Source organism: Microcaecilia unicolor, chromosome 13, assembly GCF_901765095.1.
Source record: "Microcaecilia unicolor chromosome 13, aMicUni1.1, whole genome shotgun sequence".
In the NCBI taxonomy this organism is placed as follows: Eukaryota; Metazoa; Chordata; class Amphibia; order Gymnophiona; family Siphonopidae; genus Microcaecilia; species Microcaecilia unicolor.
The window spans coordinates 9,765,295-9,789,625 of record NC_044043.1 but is presented as its reverse complement, the minus strand read 5'-3'; the positions used below and the strand labels follow the sequence as shown (position 1 = coordinate 9,789,625).

The 24,331-nt window shown below is 45.0% G+C and overlaps 1 protein-coding gene across 1 annotated transcript in view; it reads left to right on the top strand.

Moving 5' to 3' along the window:
- LRWD1 (leucine rich repeats and WD repeat domain containing 1) overlaps positions 1-24,331 on the top strand; it is a 117,685-nt gene that overhangs the window by 27,122 nt on the left and 66,232 nt on the right. The window contains exons 3-5 of the mRNA XM_030185862.1: positions 4,840-5,074; positions 14,515-14,634; positions 19,648-19,800. Coding sequence (XP_030041722.1) covers positions 4,840-5,074; positions 14,515-14,634; positions 19,648-19,800 — 508 coding nt within the window. The remainder of the gene's footprint in view (positions 1-4,839; positions 5,075-14,514; positions 14,635-19,647; positions 19,801-24,331) is intronic.

Genomic DNA, 24,331 nt, shown 5'->3' with positions numbered 1-24,331 from the left:
TGATCGAGAAATGTTACTCTCTGGAGCTTGCCCGCACTGTTCTGACGCCTTTATGGTTTTCCCATGTGGCTCGGCTCTAAAGCTGGAGGCTGTTACTCTTGTTGTGCAGCGTAAACTGAGGATGGTGTAACCTATTCCGCTAGTGGAGTGAGGATTGGGATTGTACTTCATTTATTTTGTGGTCCCGAAAAGGGCAGATCCTTTCGATCCATCCTGGATCTAAAAGGGGCGAATGCTTGTCTGCGAGTCCAGCATTTTTGCATGGAAACTCGCTCAGCCCTGTAATTGCCTCGGTTTGGATGAGTTCTTTTCTTCACATTACCTCTTGGTGGGCTGCGATGGGGCAAAACTTCCAGTTTTGAGCCTTGCCTTTTGGTATGGCTACAGAGTCCTGCTCCTTGGCTGTGCATCTGCATCACTAGGGCATCTGGGTTCATCCCTACCTGGACAACTTGGAAGCGAAGGCCAATTTGGCCACCTCTCCAGGAGAGAAATAACCTAAGAACTTGGATTGGGTTGTGAATCAGCTCAAGAGTAGGAAACGGTATAAAAAATGGCAAGTCATATGGAAAGAGCAACTTTTAAAAGAAGCGTGCTTCAGAGGCAAAACCACACAAAACCTTTTTGGTACATTTGAAGAAAGAACTAATAAAAGAATCACTTAGACCTGTAGACGACTGAGGGGTAAAAAGGGCACTTGAGGACAAGGTAATAACGGAGAGACTAAGGAGTGAATTTTAAAACAAACTGGAGAAAATATTTGTTAAATTCTGGAATTCGTAGCCAGAGAATGTAGTAAAAGCAGTTAGCTTAGCAGGGTTTAAAAATGGTTTGGATCATTTTCTAAAAGAAAAGTCCATAAGCCATTATTAAGATGGACTTGGAAAAAGCCACTGTTTGTTTCTAGGATAAGCAGCATGAAATCTGATTTACTCTTTTGGTATCTTGCCAGGTACTTGTGACCTGGATTGGCCACAGTTGGAAACAGGATACTGGGCTTGATGGACCTTCAGTCTGTTCCAGTATGGCAACACTCATATTCTAATGCAGAATCACCTGGCTCCCTTACAGACCCTGGAGTACCTGGGGGTTCTGCATTGAGATCATTTGGGGGATGGTTTTCCTTCTGGAGGACTGAGCAGAGAAGCTGCTTCTGGGGTCTATGATGGTGACACAGGAGGTGGTGCCTTAGATGAGGGTACATCAGTGCCCTGTTGTCCTGTTAAGCCTCTGTTTATCAGGACTTCAAGCATCCATTGCCCCCCTCTGCCAAGGTGAGGGTTTGTCTGGACTGGTGGGACATTCCTGTTCACCTCCTGAAGGGGGTACCGCTAGAAACCCCAGAGCCCATTGTCTTGAGTCAAGTGGCTCAATGGACCTGGTTGACACAGGAGTCAACTTGGTCCATCAACCACTTGGAGACTCGAAAAGTCCACCTGGCCCTACTGGAATTCTTGCCTCTCCAGGGGGAAGTTGCTCAGAGTGATGTTGGTTAATGCCATTATACTAAGCAGGAGGGCAACAGGAGTCAGGTGATGGCTTGGGAAGCAGCATTCTTCTGTTGTTTGGGCAGAGAGACACCTGCAAGCGCTGTCAGCAAGGACTGTGTGAAGGTGGATTTTCTCAGCTATTTTGTCCTGGACCCAGAGGAATAGGAGCTAGGGCTTTAGGCTTTTGGGCTCATTTTGGAGCAATGAAGCCCCCGGTCTTTGAGCTGATGGCTTCCGGAACCGATGCATTTCTTTGGTCACCGCATATGTGCACTTTGCTGCATCCATCTGTTTGTTCATGGGACCTGAATATGGTTCTTAGAGTACTTGCTGAGGCTCCATTTGAACTGCTGAAGTCGGCTTCTATGAAGGACCTTGCACTCAAGACGGTTGTTCTGGTATCTGTCCCAGAGAATCTCTGAGCTGCAGACTCTGTCTTGTTGAGATCCATATCTCTCCTTTGTGGGGGATGTGGTCTCCCTTCGCACTATTCCTTCCTTACGTCCTAGGTGTTATCTCCCATTCTGTGTGAATCGGAAGTTCTGTTTGCCTTCCTTTTTAGTGGAAGGCTGCTATCCTGCAGATAGGAGGCAACACAAACTGGATGTTTTCTGATCATTGCTGCGGTACCTGAAAAAGATGACTTTCATCTTTTGTATCGTCTCCTTTGTGCTTTTCCATGGCCCTAGGAAGGGTCAGGCACCTCCAAGGCTTTGATTTGCAAGATGGATCAAGCTGGCTATTGAAACCACCTATATTTGCAGAAATCATCCAGTCTCTCAGGGCTTGAGGACCCACTGCACTCTGGCTCAGGCCACGTCTTGGGCGGAGGCTCAGGCTACAGAACCAGAGTTAATTTGTAAAGTGGCAACATGGTCGTCACTTCATTCCTCTGTGAAACATTACACATTGAACGTGCTAGCCAGGGCCCGTTCAGACTTGGCACAGCCATCATTCAGGGGACTTTGTGTTCCCCCGCCCAGTAGATCAGCTTCAGTATATCTCACTTGTGCACACCTCTCCTTAAGAAGCCTTCACTCAACCCTACTTGTCCCTCTAATTACCGACCCATCTCCCTCCTTCCTTTTCTCTCCAAATTACTTGAGCGTGCTGTTCACCGCCGCTGCCTTGATTTTCTCTCCTCACATGCTATTCTTGACTCACTACAATCTGGTTTTCACCCTCTTCACTCAACCGAAACTGCGCTTACTAAAGTCTCCAATGACCTATTACTGGCTAAATCCAGAGGTCAATATTCCATCCTCATTCTTCTTGATCTTTCTGCTGCTTTTGACACTGTCGATCACAGCATACTTCTCGATACCCTGTCCTCACTTGGATTCCAGGGCTCTGTCCTTTCCTGGTTCTCTTCCTACCTCTCCCTCCGCACCTTTAGTGTTCACTCTGGTGGATCCTCTTCTACTTCTATCCCTCTGCCTGTCGGCGTACCTCAGGGTTCTGTTCTTGGTCCCCTCCTCTTTTCTATCTACACTTCTTCCCTTGGTTCATTAATCTCATCCCATGGCTTTTCCTACCATCTCTATGCTGATGACTCCCAAATCTACCTTTCTACCCCTGATATCTCACCTTGCATCCAAACCAAAGTTTCAGCGTGCTTGTCTGACATTGCTGTCTGAATGTCTCAACGCCACCTGAAATTAAATATGACCAATACCGAGCTTCTCATTTCCCCCCCCCCCCCAAACCCACCTCCCCGCTCCCCCCGTTTTCTATTTCTGTTGATGGCTCTCTCATTCTCCCTGTCTCCTCAGCTCGAAACCTTGGGGTCATCTTTGACTCTTCTCTCTCCTTCTCTGCTCATATCCAGCAGATTGCCAAGACCTGTCGTTTCTTTCTTTACAACATCCGTAAAATCCGCCCCTTTCTTTCCGAGCACTCTACCAAAACCCTCATTCACACCCTTGTCACCTCTCGTTTAGACTACTGCAATCTGCTTCTTGCTGGCCTCCCACTTAGTCACCTCTCCCCTACTACTACTACTATTTAGCATTTCTATAGCGCTACAAGGCGTACGCAGCTCTGCACAAACATAGAAGAAAGACAGTCCCTGCTCAAAGAGCTTACAATCTAATAGACAAAAAAAAATAAAGTAATCAAATCAATTAATGTGAACGGGAAGGAAGAGAGGAGGGTAGGTGGAGGTACTACTACTATTTAGTCACCTCTCCCCTCTCCAGTCGGTTCAAAACTCTGCTGCCTGTCTCGTCTTCCGCCAGGGTTGCTTTACTCATACTACCCCTCTCCTCAAGACCCTTTACTGGCTCCCTATCCGTTTTTGCATCCTGTTCAAACTTCTTCTACTAACCTATAAATGTACTCACTCTGCTGCTCCCCAGTATCTCTCCACACTCGTCCTTCCCTTCACCCCTTCCCGTGCACTCCGCTCCATATATAAATCCTTCTTATCTGTTCCCTTCTCCACTGCTGCCAACTCCAGACTTCGAGCCTTCTGTCTCGCTGCACCCTACGCCTGGAATAAACTTCCTGAGCCCCTACGTCTTGCCCCATCCTTGGCCACCTTTAAATCTAGACTGAAAGCCCACCTCTTTAACATTGCTTTTGACTCGTAACCACTCGCCTCCACCTACCCTCCTCTCTTCCTTCCCATTCACATTAATTGATTTGATTTGCTTACTTTATTTTTTGTCTATTAGATTGTAAGCTCTTTGAGCAGGGACTGTCTTTCTTCTATGTTTGTGCAGCGCTGCGTACGCCTTGTAGCGCTATAGAAATGCTAAATAGTAGTAGTAGTAGTAGTATATCTTAGCCAGTAATTTCCTTTCCTTTATCAGCCATGCTGTTCGCAAACCCACCCTTGGAAGACTTAAGGCTCAGGGCTGTTGGGATGCACTGCACTTTCCCTTACAGTTAATAAATAAATAGCTCAAGTCGAACAATCCTGGAGTATGTAGGGTTGAGAGTGCTGCTCTGTTGTTCTGCTTTCTTGGTGTTCATTGTAGCTGTAGTGATTGATGGAGCATGGATTGCATTACAAAGGGACCTTCTGCTACTTTGGCAGATGTATACTGGATCTTTACACTCTGTACTACTAGGTTATACCAGTGAGGTCACTGGTAAAGATCAGCTTTTTCTCCACCTCATCTGCTGGTAGGAGGCAATAACACCCATTTGTGCAAACTGGTACGGCTGACTAAAGGAAAGGAAATTATCGGGTAAGAAAAATAATTTCACCTTTTCTTTTGAGAAATAGACAAGTCTAGGAATGTCGGTCTAGACAGATCCATACTGTTCTCGCAAATGTTCAGCCATCTCCGTCTCATGAATTTTGTATCATTAAGGTCTCTATTCTTACCTGCTTTGCTTTCAGTCTATCCAAGCTGCACCTGAAGTCTCAAGATTTAGATCAAGAGCTCTTTGGTCAGCTAGAAAATTTAGAAGAGCTGGACCTTTCCGATAACCTCATCAACAAGGTACCTGATGGGCTAAAGTTGCCTTGCCTTCGTGTTCTGAATTGCTCCAATAATCAGCTGGAGGATGTGACATCACTGCAACAATTTTCACATCTTGAGCAGCTGTTCTTTGAGGACAATCTGTACGTGACGGTGAGTGAGCCTCTATGAAGCAGCAGCACCTTCAAAACAACTGCTGTTTTGAAATTTTTCTTGCCCCCAATACTAGTGCTCTGTAGTTCCTTGTGGTGGATTATTTTCTATATTATTAATTTTCTTATCTTGCTAGACCACTCCAGACTTCTGTTATGTCCCCTGCCATTAGCAAATGGATTAAGGGACTTGAAGATTCCAATGAGATTCCAATGATATCATCAGTATAACAGACAGTACAGCCAGAAACACTTGAGTATTTCTCTGCCTCCAGCAGATGGAGCAGGTGGACTAGTGCATTAGTTTCTCTTTTGTTGTTTTTCTCAACTTCTAGACCAGAGCCTTAGTGTACAGCCCTTTGATCTCTGGCTGAAGTCTAACTGGGGTCTCCCAAGTTCTGAGCCACGGCCAGACCACTGGTTGAGGTAGAGAAAATCTGTTCAACTTGGAACCCCCATCAATGGGCCTTTGGTCCATGTACCAAGCTGCATAAAACAACAAGGGTAGTGATTCCCACCCCTTCTCTCTACACTCCTGTGCAACCTCTGCTGGTCTGGTATGATTTTATTTCCATTTCCTTGGTCAGTCATATAAAACTAGCAGTTACTTAGGCTTTTGTTTTTGAGTCTGTCGGTGTTCTTTATCAAACTAGCCTCCATGTAGAGTTGCTGGCGTGCTTTTAGTATGGCATTGCTGCAGGATAAAATGAGCACTGTGTGGGAAAATTCCAACAGTGTGAGGAGAAACCTGCGCAGGGTAGTTGTAAATGGCTCCTCCTACTTACCAATGAAGAAATGCAAAGTGATGCACTTAGGGAGTAGAAATCCAAGGGAGACGTATGTGTTAGGCGGGGAGAGTCTGATAGGCACGGACGGGGAGAGGGATCTTGGGGTGATAGTATTTGAGGACCTGAAGGCGACGAAACAGTGCGACAAGGCGGTGGCCATAGCTAGAAGATTGCTAGGCTGTATAGAGAGAGGAGTGACCAGCAGAAGAAAGGAGGTTTTAATGCCCCTGTGTAAGACGTTGGTGAGGCCCCACCTGGAGTATTGTGTTCAGTTTTGGAGGCCGTATCTTGCGAAGGATGTTAAAAAAATGGAAGCGGTGCAAAGAAAAGCTACGAGGATGGTATGGGATTTACGTTCCAAGACGTATGAAGAGAGGCTTGCTGACCTGAACATGTACACCCTGGAGGAAAGGAGGAACAGGGGTGATATGATCATAGGAGCCAACTTTTCAAAATTATTGGGGGTGCTAAGCCCAATGGAAATAACCCCTCCCTGGACCCATACAAGGAATTTTTCTCAATATTGGGGGTGCTCAAGCACCCACAGAGTCGGCTCCTATGGATATGATACAGACGTTCAAATATTTGAAAGGTATTAATCCGCAAACGAATCTTTTCCGGAGATGGGAAGGCGGTAGAACAAGAGGACATGAAATGAGATTGAAGGGGGGGCAGACTCAGGAAAGATGTCAGGAAGTATTTTTTCACGGAGAGGGTGGTAGACGCTTGGAATGCCCTCCTGCGGGAGGTGGTGGAGATGAAAACGGTAACAGAGTTCAAACATGCGTGGGATATGCATAGAGGAATCCTGTGCAGAAGGAATGGATCCTCAGAAGCTTAGCTGAAATTGGGTGGCGGAGCAGGTGGGGGGGAAGAGGGGGTGGTGATTGGGAGGAGAGGATAGGGGAGGGCAGACTTGTACGGTCTGTACCAGAGCCGGTGATGGGAGGAGGGACTGGTGGTTGGGAGGCGGGAAATACTGCTGGGCAGACTTATATGGTCTGTGCCCTGAAAAGGACAGGTACAAATTCAAGGTAAGGTATACACATATGAGTTTGTCTTGGGCAGACTGGATGGACCATGCAGGTCTTTTTCTGCCGTGATCTACTATGTTACTATGTTATGGCTTGATTTTGTGCGTTTTTCACTTGGATGTGTTTTTTTTTTTCTTTAGAAAAGCAAGAAATAAACACACAGAGCACAAAAACATTTGGCATGTGGCCACTTTCGGGAACAAAAATAATAGAAATGTTGCTGTTTCAAAAATGGCTATATTCGCTACTTGGTTTCTGGACGTTTTGAGCAAAACATCCAATGTCAAAATTAGGTGTAATATCAAAAATGCACCTTTCACATCTTCCCTAGTGTTGTTCAAAGTACTATGTTAAAGTACTTAAGTATTAAAGTATACATTTATTTTTACTGAAGTAAATGTACACAGGCCGATGATGAATTTCCCTGCACTGTTCTGAACAGCGCTTTAAAGTTAGCGCCAGAACAGCGCAGGGAAATAACGCCCCTATGATCAACGCTAATAGCATGGAAATTTATGCACGCTATTAGCATTGATCATCGGGGTACTTCTGCAGGAGGATTGTGCCTGGGCGTGCACCCAAGGCACAATCCTCCGCAGAAGTTATTTGACAGGTGTGGGCTATCAAAAAAAAAACATAGCCCAACAGAAGGGCATGGAGGTTCAGTGGACCTCCAGACCCCTCTAGCCTCCCTACACACACCGGAGTTCCGGTGGATGTTTATACCCCCTACCCCCCACTAAGAATTAAAAAAAAAAAAACTGGTGGTCCAGCAGGACCCCTACAGGCCTACCACCCACGGCTGGCCTGGGTGGCAGGGCTTTACTACCAAATAAGGAACTCCCTTATGTGGTAGTGAAGCCTTGCCCAACAAATCCCAGATGAATACTGGAGAGCTCATGTCCTTCCAACACTGACAGAAGAGCAATGAGCTTGCTTAGAGAGACCTATTACAGTCAAGGAGGTCTAGAGAATTATTAAATATTTACCAACAAGGTAAGGCCCTGGGCCTAGATGGTCTCAGTAATGAATTTTACAAGACCTTTGCAGGTGAGCAGGCCTCTTTGGTAGCTGAGGTTCTTAATTCGGTGAGGCAGGGAGTACGTTTACCTCCCTCTATGATGGAGGCATGGATAGCATTGATTCCTAAACCAGACAGAGAGAAATCTGAAACTGCTTCCTATCGTCCTATTTCAGTCCTGGACCAGGTGGACTTTGTGGCCAACAGGCAGGCAGTGGACAATATGAGGCGTATGGTGGACTTGCTCTTTTTTGTTAGAAAGGAGAAGGTACCCTTATGCCTTCTCAGGCTAGATGCCGAGAAGGCTTTTGATAGTTTATTGGCCTTTTATGGACAATTTTGGGTAGGATTCTACTTTCAGGCCTGGATTCAGGCCTTTTACACTTCCTCAAAGCGTGTGTTTGCATGAATGGAGGTAATTCTGAGATATCTGCATCAACTAGGGGCATGTGTCAGGGATGCCCTTTGTCACCTAAGCTTTTTGCATTGGTAATTGAGCCCTTTACGGTGTGTGTGCAATGTAATCCAGATTATCATGGGTGACAGGGAATTTAAACGGGCATTATTTCCAGATGATGATCTGCTTTCCCTTACCCAGCCACTAGTCTCCCTGCCTAATTTGTTGAAAGAAATTTCGGATTACTCAGTGGTTTCAGGTTTTAAGATTAACATGACTAAAATGGAGAGCTTGGCTGTGGGACTCCAGGACTGTCTTGCTACTTTGAATTCTTCCTTTTCTTTTTGATGGGTACAGAGAGGGATTAAATATCTAGGAGTCACCCTGACATAGAAGTTTGCTGACTTGTCAAGGATATCTAGAGAGGTCTTGAGCATTGGGATTTTATGGCGCTTTTTTGGTTTGGCAGGATAGCTACGCTAGAAGTTATCATTCTCCGTTTTTGATGTGTTTATTTCAGATTCTTCATCTTAAATTATCTAGGGTTTTTCTGTCAAGTCTCCAGGACAGATTGATTAGGTTCGTGTGGCACAGCAAGCGGCCTTGTTTGCCTAGGTGTCTCCTTTATATACTCCTGCTGGAATTCTGTACCAAAAAAAAAAAATCAAAATTCTGCACACAAAGTTTTCAAACTCTGCAAGTTTATTTTGCAGAATTTAACCAATATTACATCCCCCTGTCCCTGTACATAGATACCATCCATATTTTTCCCAGTACACATAGTATCCACATTTTTTACAGCTCCCCTCTCTCCCTCTCTGCACCCACACATAATCTCCCTTTTCTTTTTTTTCTTTTTTTTACATCCTCCCTTTTTTTACAGCCACACACAATATCCTCCCTCTCCCACACACAGCATCTCCACCCCTACACTTACCCGTGAGGTAGGAGGAGGATCTGCAGCGGGAGAACTTCTTCGGGGCAGGAAAGAAGTCCCGGTGGCCATTTGGGAAAAGCACAGCACCAGTGAGAGAGCAGCAGCAGCGGTGCAGGAAAGAATGGGGTTCTTTCCTGCCCTCGAAGAGGTCAGTAGACTACCAGGGCGTGCTGTGCTCGGGTAGGCCGGGTGGCATCAAGCAGGCTGGGCTACAGCGCAGATTCTGCGCAGAAATGTTGAATTCTGTTCATCTGGGAAGTCTGCACAAATTCTGCGCTCCGCAGTCTTGCAGAATTCTGTTAAGAGTATTTATAGAGACCAAAAAAGGGGGCGTAGGAGTTCCAAATCTATTTTGGTATTACAAGGCTGCCCAGGCTCGGGCGGCCCTTGAGTGGTTTCGGAACCAATCTCAAAAACGTTGGGTTTGTTTGGAGTAGAATTTGGCTGGGGTCAGACCTTTGAAACATTTAATGTGGCTACCTCAAAAAACGCAGAGCTTTGCCAATGGATTTGTGCCCTTCTCGTTCAACAATTTTTTATTACTGATACTCTTTTTTTGACCGCACCTGGAGTATTGTGTTCAGTACTGGTCTCCGTATCTCAAAAAAGATATAGTAGAATTGGAAAAGGTACAGCGAAGGGCGACGAAAATGATAGTGGGGATGGGACGACTTTCCTATGAAGAGAGGCTGAGAAGGCTAGGGCTTTTCAGCTTGGAGAAGAGACGGCTGAGGGGAGATATGATAGAAGTGTATAAAATAATGAGTGGAATGGATCGGGTGGATGTGAAGCGACTGTTCACGCTATCCAAAAATACTAGGACTAGAGGGCATGAGTTGAAGCTACAGTGTGGTAAATTTAAAACGAATCGGAGAAAATTTTTCTTCACCCAACGTGTAATTAGACTCTGGAATTCGTTGCCGGAGAACGTGGTACGGGCAGTTAGCTTGACGGAGTTTAAAAAGGGGTTAGATAGATTCCTAAAGGACAAGTCCATAGACCGCTATTAAATGGACTTGGAAAAATTCCGCATTTTTAGGTATAACTTGTCTGGAATGTTTTTACGTTTGGGGAGCGTGCCAGGTGCCCTTGACCTGGATTGGCCACTGTCGGTGACAGGATGCTGGGCTAGATGGACCTTTGGTCTTTCCCAGTATGGCACTACTTATGTACTTATGTACTTATCGAGACATACTCCTATATCTCTTAATCCCTTGTTCCCGAGAGTATTTACTAGGTGGGCTTCCTTGAGTCTGGATGCTAGGGGACAGTTTTTTTGATGACGAGATACTGATCCCATTTCATACCCTTGCTGAAGTCTCTTATCTTCCTCCCCAAGATTTGTATGCATATAGTCGTGAGGCATTTTTTGTCTGCACTGTGTTGTGTGAGGATTCTGTTTTAGAGGACCTGTGTGAGGACTCCAGAGGCACTAGAGGTCTGATTTTGTTGTCTATATATGTACCAGTGGAAACGATCTTGACAATACATTCTTCATCTAGTGAATTGGGAGAAAGAACTGGGGATTCATTTTGAGGATGACGACTGGGATACTATGGAGAAAGCTTTAAATCTCTTATCTTTTCTGCTTAAAGAAAATGCAGTTAAGGTTATGTATAAATGGTATCTTACTCTAGTATGCCTTCAACTATGTTTTCTGCTGCATCTTCACTTTGCTGGAGGGGCTGTGGCGAACTTGAAACAATGGGCCACGTTTGGTGGTGGTGTGTAAAGGGTAAAGCATACTGGAGAACTTTCCAGCACAGACTGTAGGTTGGTTGGCCTGGCCATTCAGTGGAATCTGGCTATATTCTTGTTTCATTAAAAAAAACAAAACACCGGGGGGACTTGTTCTGGTTCCTTGTGAGGTTCTCTGCAATCAGAGGTCTGGATGCCTTCCCATTCGAGTCAACAGAGTGGGTCCTTGTCATCTTTATAAGAGCGACCCTTCGTGGGACACTTGGGACTTGTTCAGGTGCCTTGTGAGCTTCCTGCAGGCAGAGGTCTGGATGCCTTCCTGTTCAAGTCAGCTGAGCGGGTCCTTGTCATCTTTATAAGAGTATTTCTTCTGTGGGACGTGGCTGTGGGCAAGTGCCTGGAGGGGTGTGACCAGAGGGGCAGGTCCCGTCCCTTTGGAACTCCTTTGGAGCCTGTGTGGATCGTGGTATTCTGCTCCACACCTATGAGGTTGTGAAAGAGTATTGTTGTGGTGAAGGGACCTTTGATTTCTATTTTTTAGCTGCAACAACCTCGTTGTCGTCAGAAGCCATGATGTTTCCCTTTCGTTGGGGAATAAAACCCCACCCCCGCGACCCGTTCAACAAGAGTTGGAAGATGCTAGAGCAAAGGGTCAGGCGCCCTTGGCTGCTGCTACTCCTTCTTCCAAAGATGGTGAGTCCAAATCTTTAACACAAACACAATGTTTGGTACCTGTCCTGGTAGTGAGCTCTTATAAACCGTTTCAATCTTCAGTATCTGTGATTGGAAAGTAAGATGATTCTTTAAAGGATGTATATGAAGCGATTCTCTCTATGGATAAAAACTTGCAAGAGACTTTGTCTTTATATAGTAAATTTACTGAAGAAAATTAAGTTGACCATGAAAGCTAGATTTTCATCTGTTGAGAAATATTTGGACAAATTAGAGTCTCAATTCACATTGGGACGATCAGCTATTGCTGCTTTAACCAAAGATAGCTTGCTTTTACATTTGCAGTCAGAAGCATTGGAGAATGCCTCACGTGCTTCTAATTTGATACTGTTGAACTTCCCGGTAACCCACTACCTATCAGCTATGGAACTGTTTAAAAATGTTCTTAAAGGATGTTCTGCAGCTTAGTCTGGGTGCCTTTGAGATTAAGCAGTTGTATTATTTGTGGGGGAATTCAGGAAGGTGAATTTGATACGTTGAATTCTCCAGATAGTCTAGATTTGACGAAATTTCTTGAATCATCTTAAGATAATATTACGAAGAGAACAGCTTTACTAGTAGTTTTGGGTTCCATGGAACAGAAATAAAAAAATTCTGAAGGCATATTTTCCCAAAATAATCTGTGCCTTTTTGTGGTTAAACTGTTTTAGTATTTCCTGATGTTGCCAGGCCTACTCAATTAAAGCGCAAAGCCTTGCTGAAGCTGTGACCTAGAGTGTTGGCTTTAGGTGGGACAGTTTTTCTGAAATTTCCTGTAAATGCCTGGTAACACATGGTGGTAATTCTTATGTATTTATGGATCCACTACATTTGAAAAGTTATATAGTATCAAAGGAAGGACTTAGTACTGTTCCTTCTAAATTAAAGGCAGGTTCTACGTACAGGGTTTTCTTAAATTTGCTTCTGCTGCAGTATCTTTGAGATTGTCTTTTGTTAGTTGTGTTACGTTTATTTTGAATTTTCTTAGGTGCTTACAGTTCCGCATGATGTGGGCTAGTATGCTTTGTGATATGTATTGTAAGTTTGTTTTTTTAATATAGTTTTCCTGCATTTTTCTTGATGATTACTTTGTAATTTATTAAAAACTTTTTAATAAAAACAAAACACTGGTCATTAGTCGATCTGAGTCTCCGCTGGTGGGTCACGTTATGAGTGCGTCATGTTTGACTTTGGCAGCTCATTACAAACAGACGACTGTTTCACCTTTACATAGTAACATAGTAGATGACGGCAGAAAAAGACCTGCATGGTCCATCCAGTCTGCCCAAGACAAACTCATATGTGTATACCTTACCTTGAATTTGTACCTGTCCTTTTCAGGGCACAGACCATATAAGTCTGCCCAGCAGTATTTCCCACCTCCCAACCACCAGTCCCGCCTCCCATCACCGGCTCTTGTACAGACCGTATAAGTCTGCCCTCCCCTATCCTCGCCTCCCAACCACCACCCCCTCTTCCCCCCAACTGCTCCGCCACCCAATTTCAGCTAAGCTTCTGAGGATCTATTCCTTCTGCACAGGATTCCTCTATGCATATCCCATGCATGTTTGAACTCCGTTACCATCTCCACCACCTCCCGCGGGAGGGCATTCCAAGCGTCTACCACCCTCTCCGTGAAAAAATAACATAGTAACATAGTAGATGACGGCAGAAAAAGACCTGCATGGTCCATCCAGTCTGCCCAAGACAAACTCATATGTGTATACCTTACCTTGAATTTGTACCTGTCCTTTTCAGGGCACAGACCATATAAGTCTGCCCAGCAGTATTTCCCGCCTCCCAACCACCAGTCCCGCCTCCCATCACCGGCTCTGGTACAGACCGTATAAGTCTGCCCTCCCCTATCCTCGCCTCCCAACCACCACCCCCTCTTCCCCCCACCTGCTCCGCCACCCAATTTCAGCTAAGCTTTTGAGGATCCATTCCTTCTGCACAGGATTCCTCTATGCATATCCCATGCATGTTTGAACTCCGTTACCGTTTTCATCTCCACCACCTCCCGCGGGAAGTGGACGAATAAGCTCTGGTACCTCTGTGACATGGAGCTTCTGGTGGCTACTCCGAATCATACCCTTTCTAAATGTGAGAAAATATGGGAGCCTTTTCTTATCCACTGCTCATTTTGATGTAAGTAGGGGAGGGGGGGAACAGGAACTGTTTGATTATTTTCAATATAGATTTAGTGAGGATCCTGGCCCGTGGACTTTCCTTTGGCTATTTCAGGGAACAGGGGTGGGGTTCATTATTGTTAGGAGGGACATTGTAAAAAAAAAAAAAACACTTTAAATGTCGCTTCTGGTCAGCCTCTACCTCTACTCCTCTGCTTCCTGACTATTTCTCATCCTCTTTTTTTTCTTTTTTATAGTAGAAGTTCTTTTCCCCTTCTTATGTTTTTATTGATTTTAATTTGTAAACCGCTATGAAAGGTGGTATATTAAATGAAAATAAACTAAACTAAATTTTGTTGGTTCCAAGCTAATCAAACATTTTGATTTATTTGACTCCTGAACTGTACTGTACTGTTGATTTTAATAAAGACTTCTAAAAAAATAAACAACTTTCTTAAATTTGTTTTATATTTGCTACCCAGTTAGTTGATAAGCGTGCCCTTTTTAACCTGTTCTGCACTCGTGATTTCAGAAACCTCTGTTATATCCTCTCTCACATCAGATGATAGATGTATGCCGAGAAATGTGTTCTTCATTTAAGCAGGGGTGTGGTGGTGGTGGTTGAAATATCTGAGGGGACAGTGCCTGTCCCTGCTGAATGTTGCCTTTTGCTCTCACTTCAGTGAGAATGATTTTCTGCTTCTCTGATTCAATTTATTTTTTTAGGTCTGTGATAATTACAAGGTCATGTATCTGTTACCCAACCTATTGCGACTCAATAACAAAGATGTCCGGTCACAGGCCAATCATGTGAGGTTGGTGAACACTATCGAGCTGACTAGAAGGGTAAGATTTCTGTAGTCAATGATTTAATTTTCCCTGTTTTCTTTGCATTCATTTATAAGATACTTTTTAGCCTACAGATTTATCTGGTCCTTCATAATTATCTCTCTATATAAAAGGCAACACCAACGTTCTATGAAGCCTCCAGCCGGAAGTGTGAAGGAGGCGAGATATCCGGTTTCCCTATGAGTGTCTGCCCCGCCCTCTCTGTAACACAGTCAGTGAAGGAAAACAGCAGAGCACGAAATCAAATCGCTGGCTCTGTAACAGTGAAGGACTCAGAGGGGGGAGGGGAGAGAGGCCAGAGGGCAGGGACACACACACTCCCACATGCACACAGAAGAAAACCTTGCTAGCCCCCGTTTCATTTGCATCAGAAACGGGGCTTTTTTACTATCTCTCTATATAAAGGCAACACCAACGTTCTATGAAGCCTCCAGCCGGAAGTGTGAAGGGGGCGAGATATCCGGTTTCCCTAGGAGTGTCTGCCCCGCCCTCTCTGTAACACAGTCAGTGAAGGAAAACAGCAGAGCACGAAATCAAATCGCTGGCTCTGTAACAGTGAAGGACTCAGAGGGGGGAGGGGAGAGAGGCCAGAGGGCAGGGACACACACACTCCCACATGCACACAGAAGAAAACATTGCTAGCCCCCGTTTCATTTGCATCAGAAACGGGGCTTTTTTACTAGTTCATTATAAAATTACCTTCCATGAGACTATGTATTAAATTAATTACAAGGAACTTAAGAGGTCAGATGCATATAATTTTAATATGCACATATGTGCCTTATATAAAACTACCTCGGGGAAAGTAGATACACTTGCTCAGAGCAGGTGTAAAGGTGTGTAACTGTGCTTATTTGTGCCTTAAGAATAGGTGTATGTATGCGTAATTCAATAACATGGCAACTAGGATAAGAATGTAAGCAGGCATCTATTTCAGGCCAGCACAAGTGACAGAAAACACGCCGATAATGGTGTAAATGTCTGTGCCTAGATGTTTGCCAGAACGCACGTAAATTATAGAATACAATAATTCACATATGTATTTGCGTACTCTGCTCATGCTCTACCCGAACTCCGCTCAAGCGCATACCTACTGGCACTTTTCTGCTAATTGGTGTTCTGTAAGAGATCATTTATGTACATAAATGGTTTATTGAGATTTGATACACCTCTCAATATATATTGTCATCGTGATTCATATAATTGATAAAAAGCAGAAGGAAACTCATCAGTACAGAAATGACCTAAAATCATACAAGCATGTACAATCTTAAGCGCGGTCAACGACCTTCCCCAGAACTCTGAGCTAAAGGCCATAAGCAAACACGAAAAAAATGAACCTTCAGTGATGCCCTAAACCTTCTTATGGTCTGTTTCAGCTCTAAGGGATTCAGAACGTGTGTTCCATAGAGAGTGTGTAACAAAAAAGAAAGCACTGGATCTAGTATCAATATATATGGCTACCGACGTGGATGAAAGTACGAGATTATGTTCAAATAACGAGCAAAGTAACCTAGTAGGCCTATATAATGTAATCATGGTTGATAAATATAAAGGAGTTTGAGTGTAAAGTGCTTTATGGGCCAAGGTTAGTATCTTGACCTTGAGCTTTTATCGGATTGGGAGCAGATGATAATGTATCAACAGGGGTTCTACTGAATCAAATTTAGGAGCATGAAAAAGAAGTCTAATAGCTGTGATCTGGAGTGTTTGGAGATGTCTCAAGTTGCAAACAGTTATAGCTGCATAGATGGTATTACAGTAATCGTCTAGAAATATGAATTTTCACCTATTCAGGCTCTTCTTATCAAAATAATATCTGATAGAGCAAAGTTGTTGTATGATAAAACCTTTTTCACAACTGAAGAAATATGTTCATGGAAGGACAATCCATATTCTACAGTAATACTTAAGTACTTTCCACTGGAACTGATAGGATGGTCATTCAGAGTGGCTGGAGATCCAGCATGCTATTTTGTCAGGGTTTAAAGCCACATAATGTTTGTTTTGTAGAACCTAATGAAATCAGCAAAGTAGCTCTTTTAGCAATATTCTCATTGGATGACTCAAGGAACTCCGTGAAATCTAAACTGCCAGGGGAATTCAAAGTGTCGATCTCCTCTTCAGCATTATTAGATCTCATTTATCTTGGCAGATAACTTTTAACCCCAAGTTCTTCATAATTTAGCTTCGAAATGTCTTTAAAGTATGTTCTTCAGGAGAAGGAAAAGGAGTAACTGGAAATTTCAAGAGTCTCAGGTTGCACACCCTTGTAGTGTTCTCAAATACTTTCATCTTAAGGTGAATAGAAAAACTCTATTCACAGCTGCAAGACCATCAGTCATTGCTACCTAGCTTCAGGCTCGGAAACATTCTACATCCATAGTGTATGCGAGGGTGTAGAGAACGTTCAAGGGCTGGTGTTCTGAGCGCGGACTTTCTCCATTCTCTGCTCAGATTGCACACATTTGCACACATTCTAACATTTCTCCAGGCAGGCCTTCAGAAAGGATTGGCGTTGGGTTCTCTAAAATTTTAGGGTGTGGCTTTGGCTTGTTTCAGGGGCTGATGACAGAAGACATCTCTTGCGGCTCATGTGTATTGTTCGATTCTTGCTGGGAATAGGCCACTTGCAGTCTCCCTTTCGTACACCATTTCCATAGTGGAACCTTAATTTAGTCCTTCAGGCTCTTCAGAAACCTCCTTTTGAGCCACTCTGGAAGGCCCTCCTATCTTGCGCTAAAGACAGTGTTCATGGTGGCTGTTGCGTTGGCACATAGAGTTTTGGAGCTTCAGGCTCTCTTGTCTTGATATCTTTCTCCGCTTTTTGGAGGCAGGGGTCTCCCTGTGCACAGTTCCTTCCTTTCTTCCGAAAGTGGTATTAGCATTTCATCTCAGCTAATCTGTGGAGCCTCTGTCCTTTCGTAGAGAGGAGGTTTGGTATTCTTCCTTAATATCTGGAAGTCACAAATGAGTTTTGCAAATCGAACAGACTGTGCTTTTTGGTAAACAGATGCTTGGCTTCATGGCTTCCAAGCCCACAGTTGCTAGAAGGCTGAAGGAGACTATCGTGTCAGCTTATTTGCTTGTGAGGAAGCAGGCTCCTGAGGCCTTGCGGGTTCATTCTATGAGACATACAGCGTCATCATGAATGGAGACTATCTTACTGTCTCCGGCACATATTTGCAAGGTGGCAATGTGTGGTCATCGCTGCAAACCTTTGCCAGGCACTACAGGGTGGACATTGTGGCATGCTGTGAAATCAGTTTTGGGGCTTTGCTCCTTAGGGTGACTGCACCAGAATCCCACCCACTCTAGGAATTGCTTTTAAACAGCCCACAGGTTCTGGAATAGTGGGACGCTATGTAATGGAAGGAGAAATTTTAGATCTTGCCTGAGAATTTTCTTTCAGTTAGGCCTTCCCACTATTCCAGACACTGTGGTGTCCGTGTCTAGTTGCATTTTGAAAAGATAAGTGCCAAATAATAATTTACGAGTGAAGATAAAAGTTAAGCCAAGTTATGTTTGTCTTCTTATGGATGATCTTTCTCTGTACACAGGGCCATGCCAACACGGTAAGCGGGGTAAGCACCGCAGGGGGGCGCCTGGCTTCAAGGGCGCCGCATGCGCCTCCCTCCCACGGCCTGCCCAGCTGTTCGGCCAGCCCTTCCCGCTTCCAGTTCCCGTCCGCGGCGCTGCTCGCTCGTCTCCTTCCAGCCTGCCTGGCCAGCGGCGGCTCCTCCGCTCTGGAAGTCACAAGACGACGCCTCCTCGGCGGCGCGCACTTTACACCTCCGCGGTGCTGCTCGTCTCCTTCCAGCCTGGCCAGCAGCTCCTCTGCTCTCGATGTCACGACGCCTTCTCCCCCTGCGGCACCCTGCGTTCGTGCCAAGTGAGTCTCGTGTCCTCCGGCCAGGCCAGCTCGCTCCTCTGTCCCAGGCGCTGAGACCAGGGCCGGTCCAACCCGGTAAGCTGAGGCTCCCAGCTGACTGCCAGTCTGGACTCGCTCAGCAGAAGAGAAGAGAAGAAGAATCTTCTCAAGCACTTCTTTAAGCCAGGTAATGGCCCCCGCGGCCGGCTGGATCTATTATTTATTAATTTTGGTTGCTGCTGCTGCGGTACCACAGGGTTCACCCTTCTTTTTTAATTCCTATCTTAGCCTGCTTACTGTTCTTATTAGGATCTTGGTATTAAAAGCATACTATTATATCTCTGTTGCCTGTTATAACTAGTTCCCCAATTCAAATACCTGGTCAGCCCTGACAAGATCTTGTTTTATGACTTAGAGGCAATTCCACTCTGTTTGATTTGTTCTTGTTAAAAAATCACAAGTAACACTACTTTATGCCACTCTTCTATCCCAACTAGACTATTGCAATGCCATTTACTCTGGCATTTCACAGACACTTCTCCAGCGATGATAATCGGTGCAAAATACTGCTTTGAGAGTATTCCCCCATGCGAAGTGTAGGTCTCAGGAGACTGTAGTAGTGGAAAGCGTTGAATTTTGTGGCAGTGGCTATGGGTCAGCTCTTCTCAAAACAAGATTTCTTCACCTTTTAAGGCACTGGGCTGAAAAAGGGGGCAGGGAGGGAGAAGAGAGAAAGAAGATGCTAGATGGGGGGCACCAGAGACCCTAGGCACGGCCCTGTCTGTACAAGAAGAAATGAGACTGATCTTTTACTCTTTCTAAAATGGCAGCTCACAGGAAGTCAGACAAATTACAACTAAAGAACAAAATATGGGTTTAACAATAAGATTTAGAAACCATACAAAGCATGTATCATAACATTTTGCAAAGTGCAGCTTAGCTTTAGGAAGTCAACTTGAGTAGACATACAGTCAAAGTTGCAGGTTCCTATATATTAAGATTGCATAAGAAGTGTGGGGGTTAAGGGCAGTTTTACAAAGGGTTGGAATTGGTTTGGATGGACTGTCCAGTTTGCTGTTTGTGGGTTTTTTTTCTACACTCTTTCCTGGCATCATGATTCGCAGCATTATTTTCTATAGGTTCATGCTCATTGGGAAAAAACCTACAGAAAACAGCTTCCCCAAACCCTCTCGGCAGCAAGCATTAAACCCATTGCGGGGAAGTTTGTGAAATCGGCCATCTTGGAAGTGAAATATGGACCCAGCTCCCTCAAAGACTTCACAAAATGGCGAGTAAGTAATTCCCTGGCCTGTAAGAGTTTGGTATGGATTTAACATTCCAGTTTAGAAAGAATTTGAGTCAGCAGCAGAGGACTGCACCTTGCTTGCAGATGTCTAGTCACATAGGGTCACTTGAACTTTCACTTTCTTCTGAATCACTTCATTGTTACTTTGCGCCTAGGATTCACTTGTTCAGAACTCTTATCATCCTCACCTTAATATTCCCTTATCTCTTGTTTGTTCTAATTAGATTGTAAGCTCTGTTGAGCAGGGACTGTCTCTTCATGTTCAGCGCTGCGTACGTCTAGTAGCGCTTTAGAAATAAGTGGTAATAGAGGTCCTTTTACTAAGGTGTGCCAAAAAATGGCCTGCACTGGTGTAGAGAATCCACAAACGTAGAGAACTCAACGAAATCCCACGGATAGTCACAATACAACAAAACAGTGGGTAAAAAACCAGGAGTTCCAGAGTGAAGATGAACCAAACTTTATTAATCAGTATATTGACTCGACACAACGTTGTGTTTCGGCCAAAGGACCTACATCAGGAGTCTAAATACTTGAGAACGATAATGATGATCCAGAATTAGCAATGTTGTAAAATACAGTCTGTATTGTAGTGGTCTTAAAAAAGACCTTTGTTCTGAAGCGTGAGCCAGATCTCTCGCATGAGCGTCTGGGCTGTGCAGCCCTTTGGCCGAAACACAACGTTGTGTCGAGTCAATATACTGATTAATAAAGTTTGGTTCATCTTCACTCTGGAACTCCTGGTTTTTTACCCACTGTTTTGTTGTACTGCACTGGTGTACACATGTGTATTGGATGCGCGCAGGTCCATTTTTCAGCCTTTTTTTTTATTTTTTTTGGCCGAAAATGGACATGCATCAAAATAAAAATTGGTGCGTGTCCATTTTGGGCCTGAGACCTTACCTCCACCCATTGACCTAGTGGTAAGGTTTCACGCGTTAACCAGGTGGTAATGGTCTTCTCTCATACAATGCCAATTACCGCCCGGTTAGTGCCACGCCCCAGAAGATTTCCGGCACATTTAGTGGATGCACATAACAAATGAAATTACCGCCCGGACCACGCGGTAGCCAGTCGGTAGTTCAAAATTGACGTGCCTACCCGGCTTAGTAAAAGGGCCCCATATTGCAAATTGGTGTTTGATAGAGGATTCTGTGATTAATTTGGGGACTTAACCAGATAAATCTTGCACTTTGAATCTCCTACACAAGCCACAGCTTACGTTGTATCCAGACAACTCCTTGTCCAGTTAAAATATAACTGGTTGTCATGAAGACATGAGAGGCATACCAGGGTGTATTTTCTTGAACTGGATGGTACCAGTATTCATTGCTTTCTGTTGAAAGTTTAACCAGTTAAGTTGGATCACATAAATAGTTGTCCCAAAGTTAACCCAGCTACTTCATTCAGTTAAATTTAGACCATGATTTCCAGTGGCCTGTCTGAAGCGGTAATCAGTTTTTGAATATCTGGTTAAAGATAATCGGATAATTTTTCTTTAACCAGTTATCCTGCTACTGAATACTGAGTTTGTCAGGAACAATACTGCACAGAGAACTGTCAATACCTATCTAACAACCAATTGCTCTCCAGCTGTCTTGTCCAAAGTACAAGACAACGGGAGTGTGCCTGGCCATTAGATTGGTATGGTGGCAGTGGTGTGCTGGTAAATTTTTAACAACAGGCTCTCTCCCCGGTCCACCTCTGCGCCGCCCCAAAATTGCAGAGCTGGCTATAGCGGGGGGGGGGGGGGGGGGGGGGGGGGGGGGGCGGCAATGCATTACTCTCTCCAGGAAAAAAAAATTAAATGATCCCAGGTTCCAATCTAATTCATGTTTAATGCGGGATAAAATGCCATAAATAAGTAAATAAATATAAACTTTTAATGTTGAACACCCGATTCTCAAAGTGAACATATTCCAAACACTATAATGAAAATAAAATGATTTTTTTTTCTACCTTTGTTGTCTGGTGACTGTTTTTCTGATCATGCTGGCCCAGTATCCGATTCTGCTGCTATCTGTCCTCTGAACTCCGTTTCCAGGGCTTCCTTTCCATTTATTTCTTTCCTTTCTTCTTCATTTCTGGTCCTCAACTTCTGCCTATTTTCTTCATCCATATGCAGTTTTTCTCTTCTCTTCCTTTTCCCTCATCTCATCTCCTTCCTCACTTCCCTCCCCTCCATCCATGTCCAGCATTTCTTCTCTCTCCCCTGCCCTCCATCCACCCATGTCCAGCGACCCTCCTCTCCCCTGCCCTCCATCCACCCATGTCCGGTGACCCTCCTCTCCCATGCCCTATATGCACCTATATACCTAGCGACCCTTCTCTCCCCTGCCCTGCATGCACCCATACCCAGTAACCCTCCATTCCCCTGTCCTCCATCCACCCAATCCATCAGTGACCCTCCTCTCCCCTGCCCTCCATCCACCTATACACAGCGACGACCCTTCTCTCCCCTCCATGATCCACCCATGCCCAGCGACGACCCTTCTCTCCCCTCCATGATCCACCCATGCCCAGCGACTCCCTAGTTCTCTCCCCTGCCACCCCCTCCCGAGTTGTTAATAGAATTCTCCTCCCTCCCGTCACCGATCTGACTCCTTTAATTCTTCGGGGCAGGCAGTCTTGCCTGCCCGCTGTAAGCACTGACTCAGTCCCCCGCTGGCGCTGCTGGTTCGCGCTTCAAAATGGCCGCGGAGACTTACAATGGCGAAGTCTCGGCGGCCATTTTTAAAGCGCGAACCTGCAGCGTCAGCGGGGGAGAGTCAGCACTTGCAGCGGGCAGGCAAGACTGCCTGCCCGAAGAATTCGTCAGGTCGGTGATGTGAGGGAAGAGGGAGGAGGAGAGCCGGCTCGCGGGTCTCAACAACCGGCTCGCAAGAGCCGAGCAAAGTTAACAAGCGGCTCTTGCGAGCCAGTGCGAGCCGGCTCCAGCACACCACTGTATGGTGGACTCCTGCTCAGTTTAGAGGAAACATTGATCACCACCAGTACAGAAAAACTCAAGCATTATGCTTAAGTGCTGATGGCAGGAGTTCTGCAGATCTTAGAATATATAGTTTGTTTAAACAGTAAGATTGCAACTCTTTGTATACTGTGCTTGTTGACTCTTTATTTGATTGAGTCATCAATAAAATTGTCGAAACATAAAAGGACTTTGTCAGCATGCTTACCCCTAAGTGCTTATGATATAAATGATTGGCTATTGTGAAATACTTATATTGTAAATCTAGGCTTAATTTTCTTTGTATGTTCGTTTCAGTGAAGAAATGTTAAAATGGGAAAATCCAGGGAAGTACTGGAATTTAAAACCTGATGTGTATAAAGTTGGCCACAAGAGGGCATTGGTGCACTTCAGTTAAAACAAAAAAATTACCTGTTCTTAACCCTTTCCAGTAAAGAACTTTGTAATGGTTTCCGGAGGTGTCATAGCATTCGTTAAAGTGAACTGATCAGGTCCAAACTTCTGTGAAGGCCAACCACCCATGACCCTAATATTTACACTATTGAAGTCCATAAAAATGAATGAGCTGCCATTGAAAAATATACTGAACTTAGCCTGAAGCAGCTCGTTGGCATCTGCATGCCCTGTGTTGTGTGTTAAAGACAAAAGTGAAAAGTAGTATACAATCTAGGCATATGCATGATTTGATTTTTCATTATCATGTTTTTAAAGCAGCATTCTTGAATACAGCCTTCAAAATATGCTTATGGTGGGGTAGCCTTTTTTGTAAGGCCTTGTGGCCTGTTTAAAAAATCCCCTACACAAGTCTAGTCCTCAGCTGTTCATGCTATAGTCATGATTTCCACATTGAGTCCAGTCTGCATGGAATTTAGTAACAGTAAAGCAGTGTTCAAAGATGGCCTCATCAGGGGTGTATCTGTATGGGGGCCTGGGCCCCCATAGATTTGGGCCTGGACCCCCCTGCTGATGACCCTCTCCACCCCCCCACCCGCCATCGCCTATCTTTGCTGGCGGGGGACCCCAACCCCCGCCAGTGGAGGACCTCTCTTCCGTTGCAGCAAAGCTTCCTGTTCTGAGTCTGACATCCTGCACGTACAACGTGCAGGACGTCAGACTCCGAATTTGAAGGAAGCTTTGGTGCAACGGAAGAGAGGACCTCGGCTGGCGGGGGTTGGGGTCCCCCGCCAGCAAAGATAGGTGACGGCGGAAGGGGGGGTGGAGAGGATTGTTGGCGGGGGGGGGGGGGGGTCGGCAATGGCAGCGGCAACGGGGGGGGGGGGGGCTAAAATGTGCCCCCTCACTCTGGCTCTGGCCCCCCCTCCCGCCAAAGTCCAGATACACCTCTGGACCTCACTAGAATCTACTTGAGAATGCAATAGACCTGTCCAGGATCAAAGCAAGTGGCAGGAGTAGGATTTGATCTCTGAGCGTCTCATTCTTAGCCCTTTTCACTTTTACCATTGCGCAGTTCCTTCTCTCGTCTGAATTACATAAACTCTACATTGCCAGTATTGCTGCTGTAGGTAGGAGTGGCTGTTTCCAGTCCCTG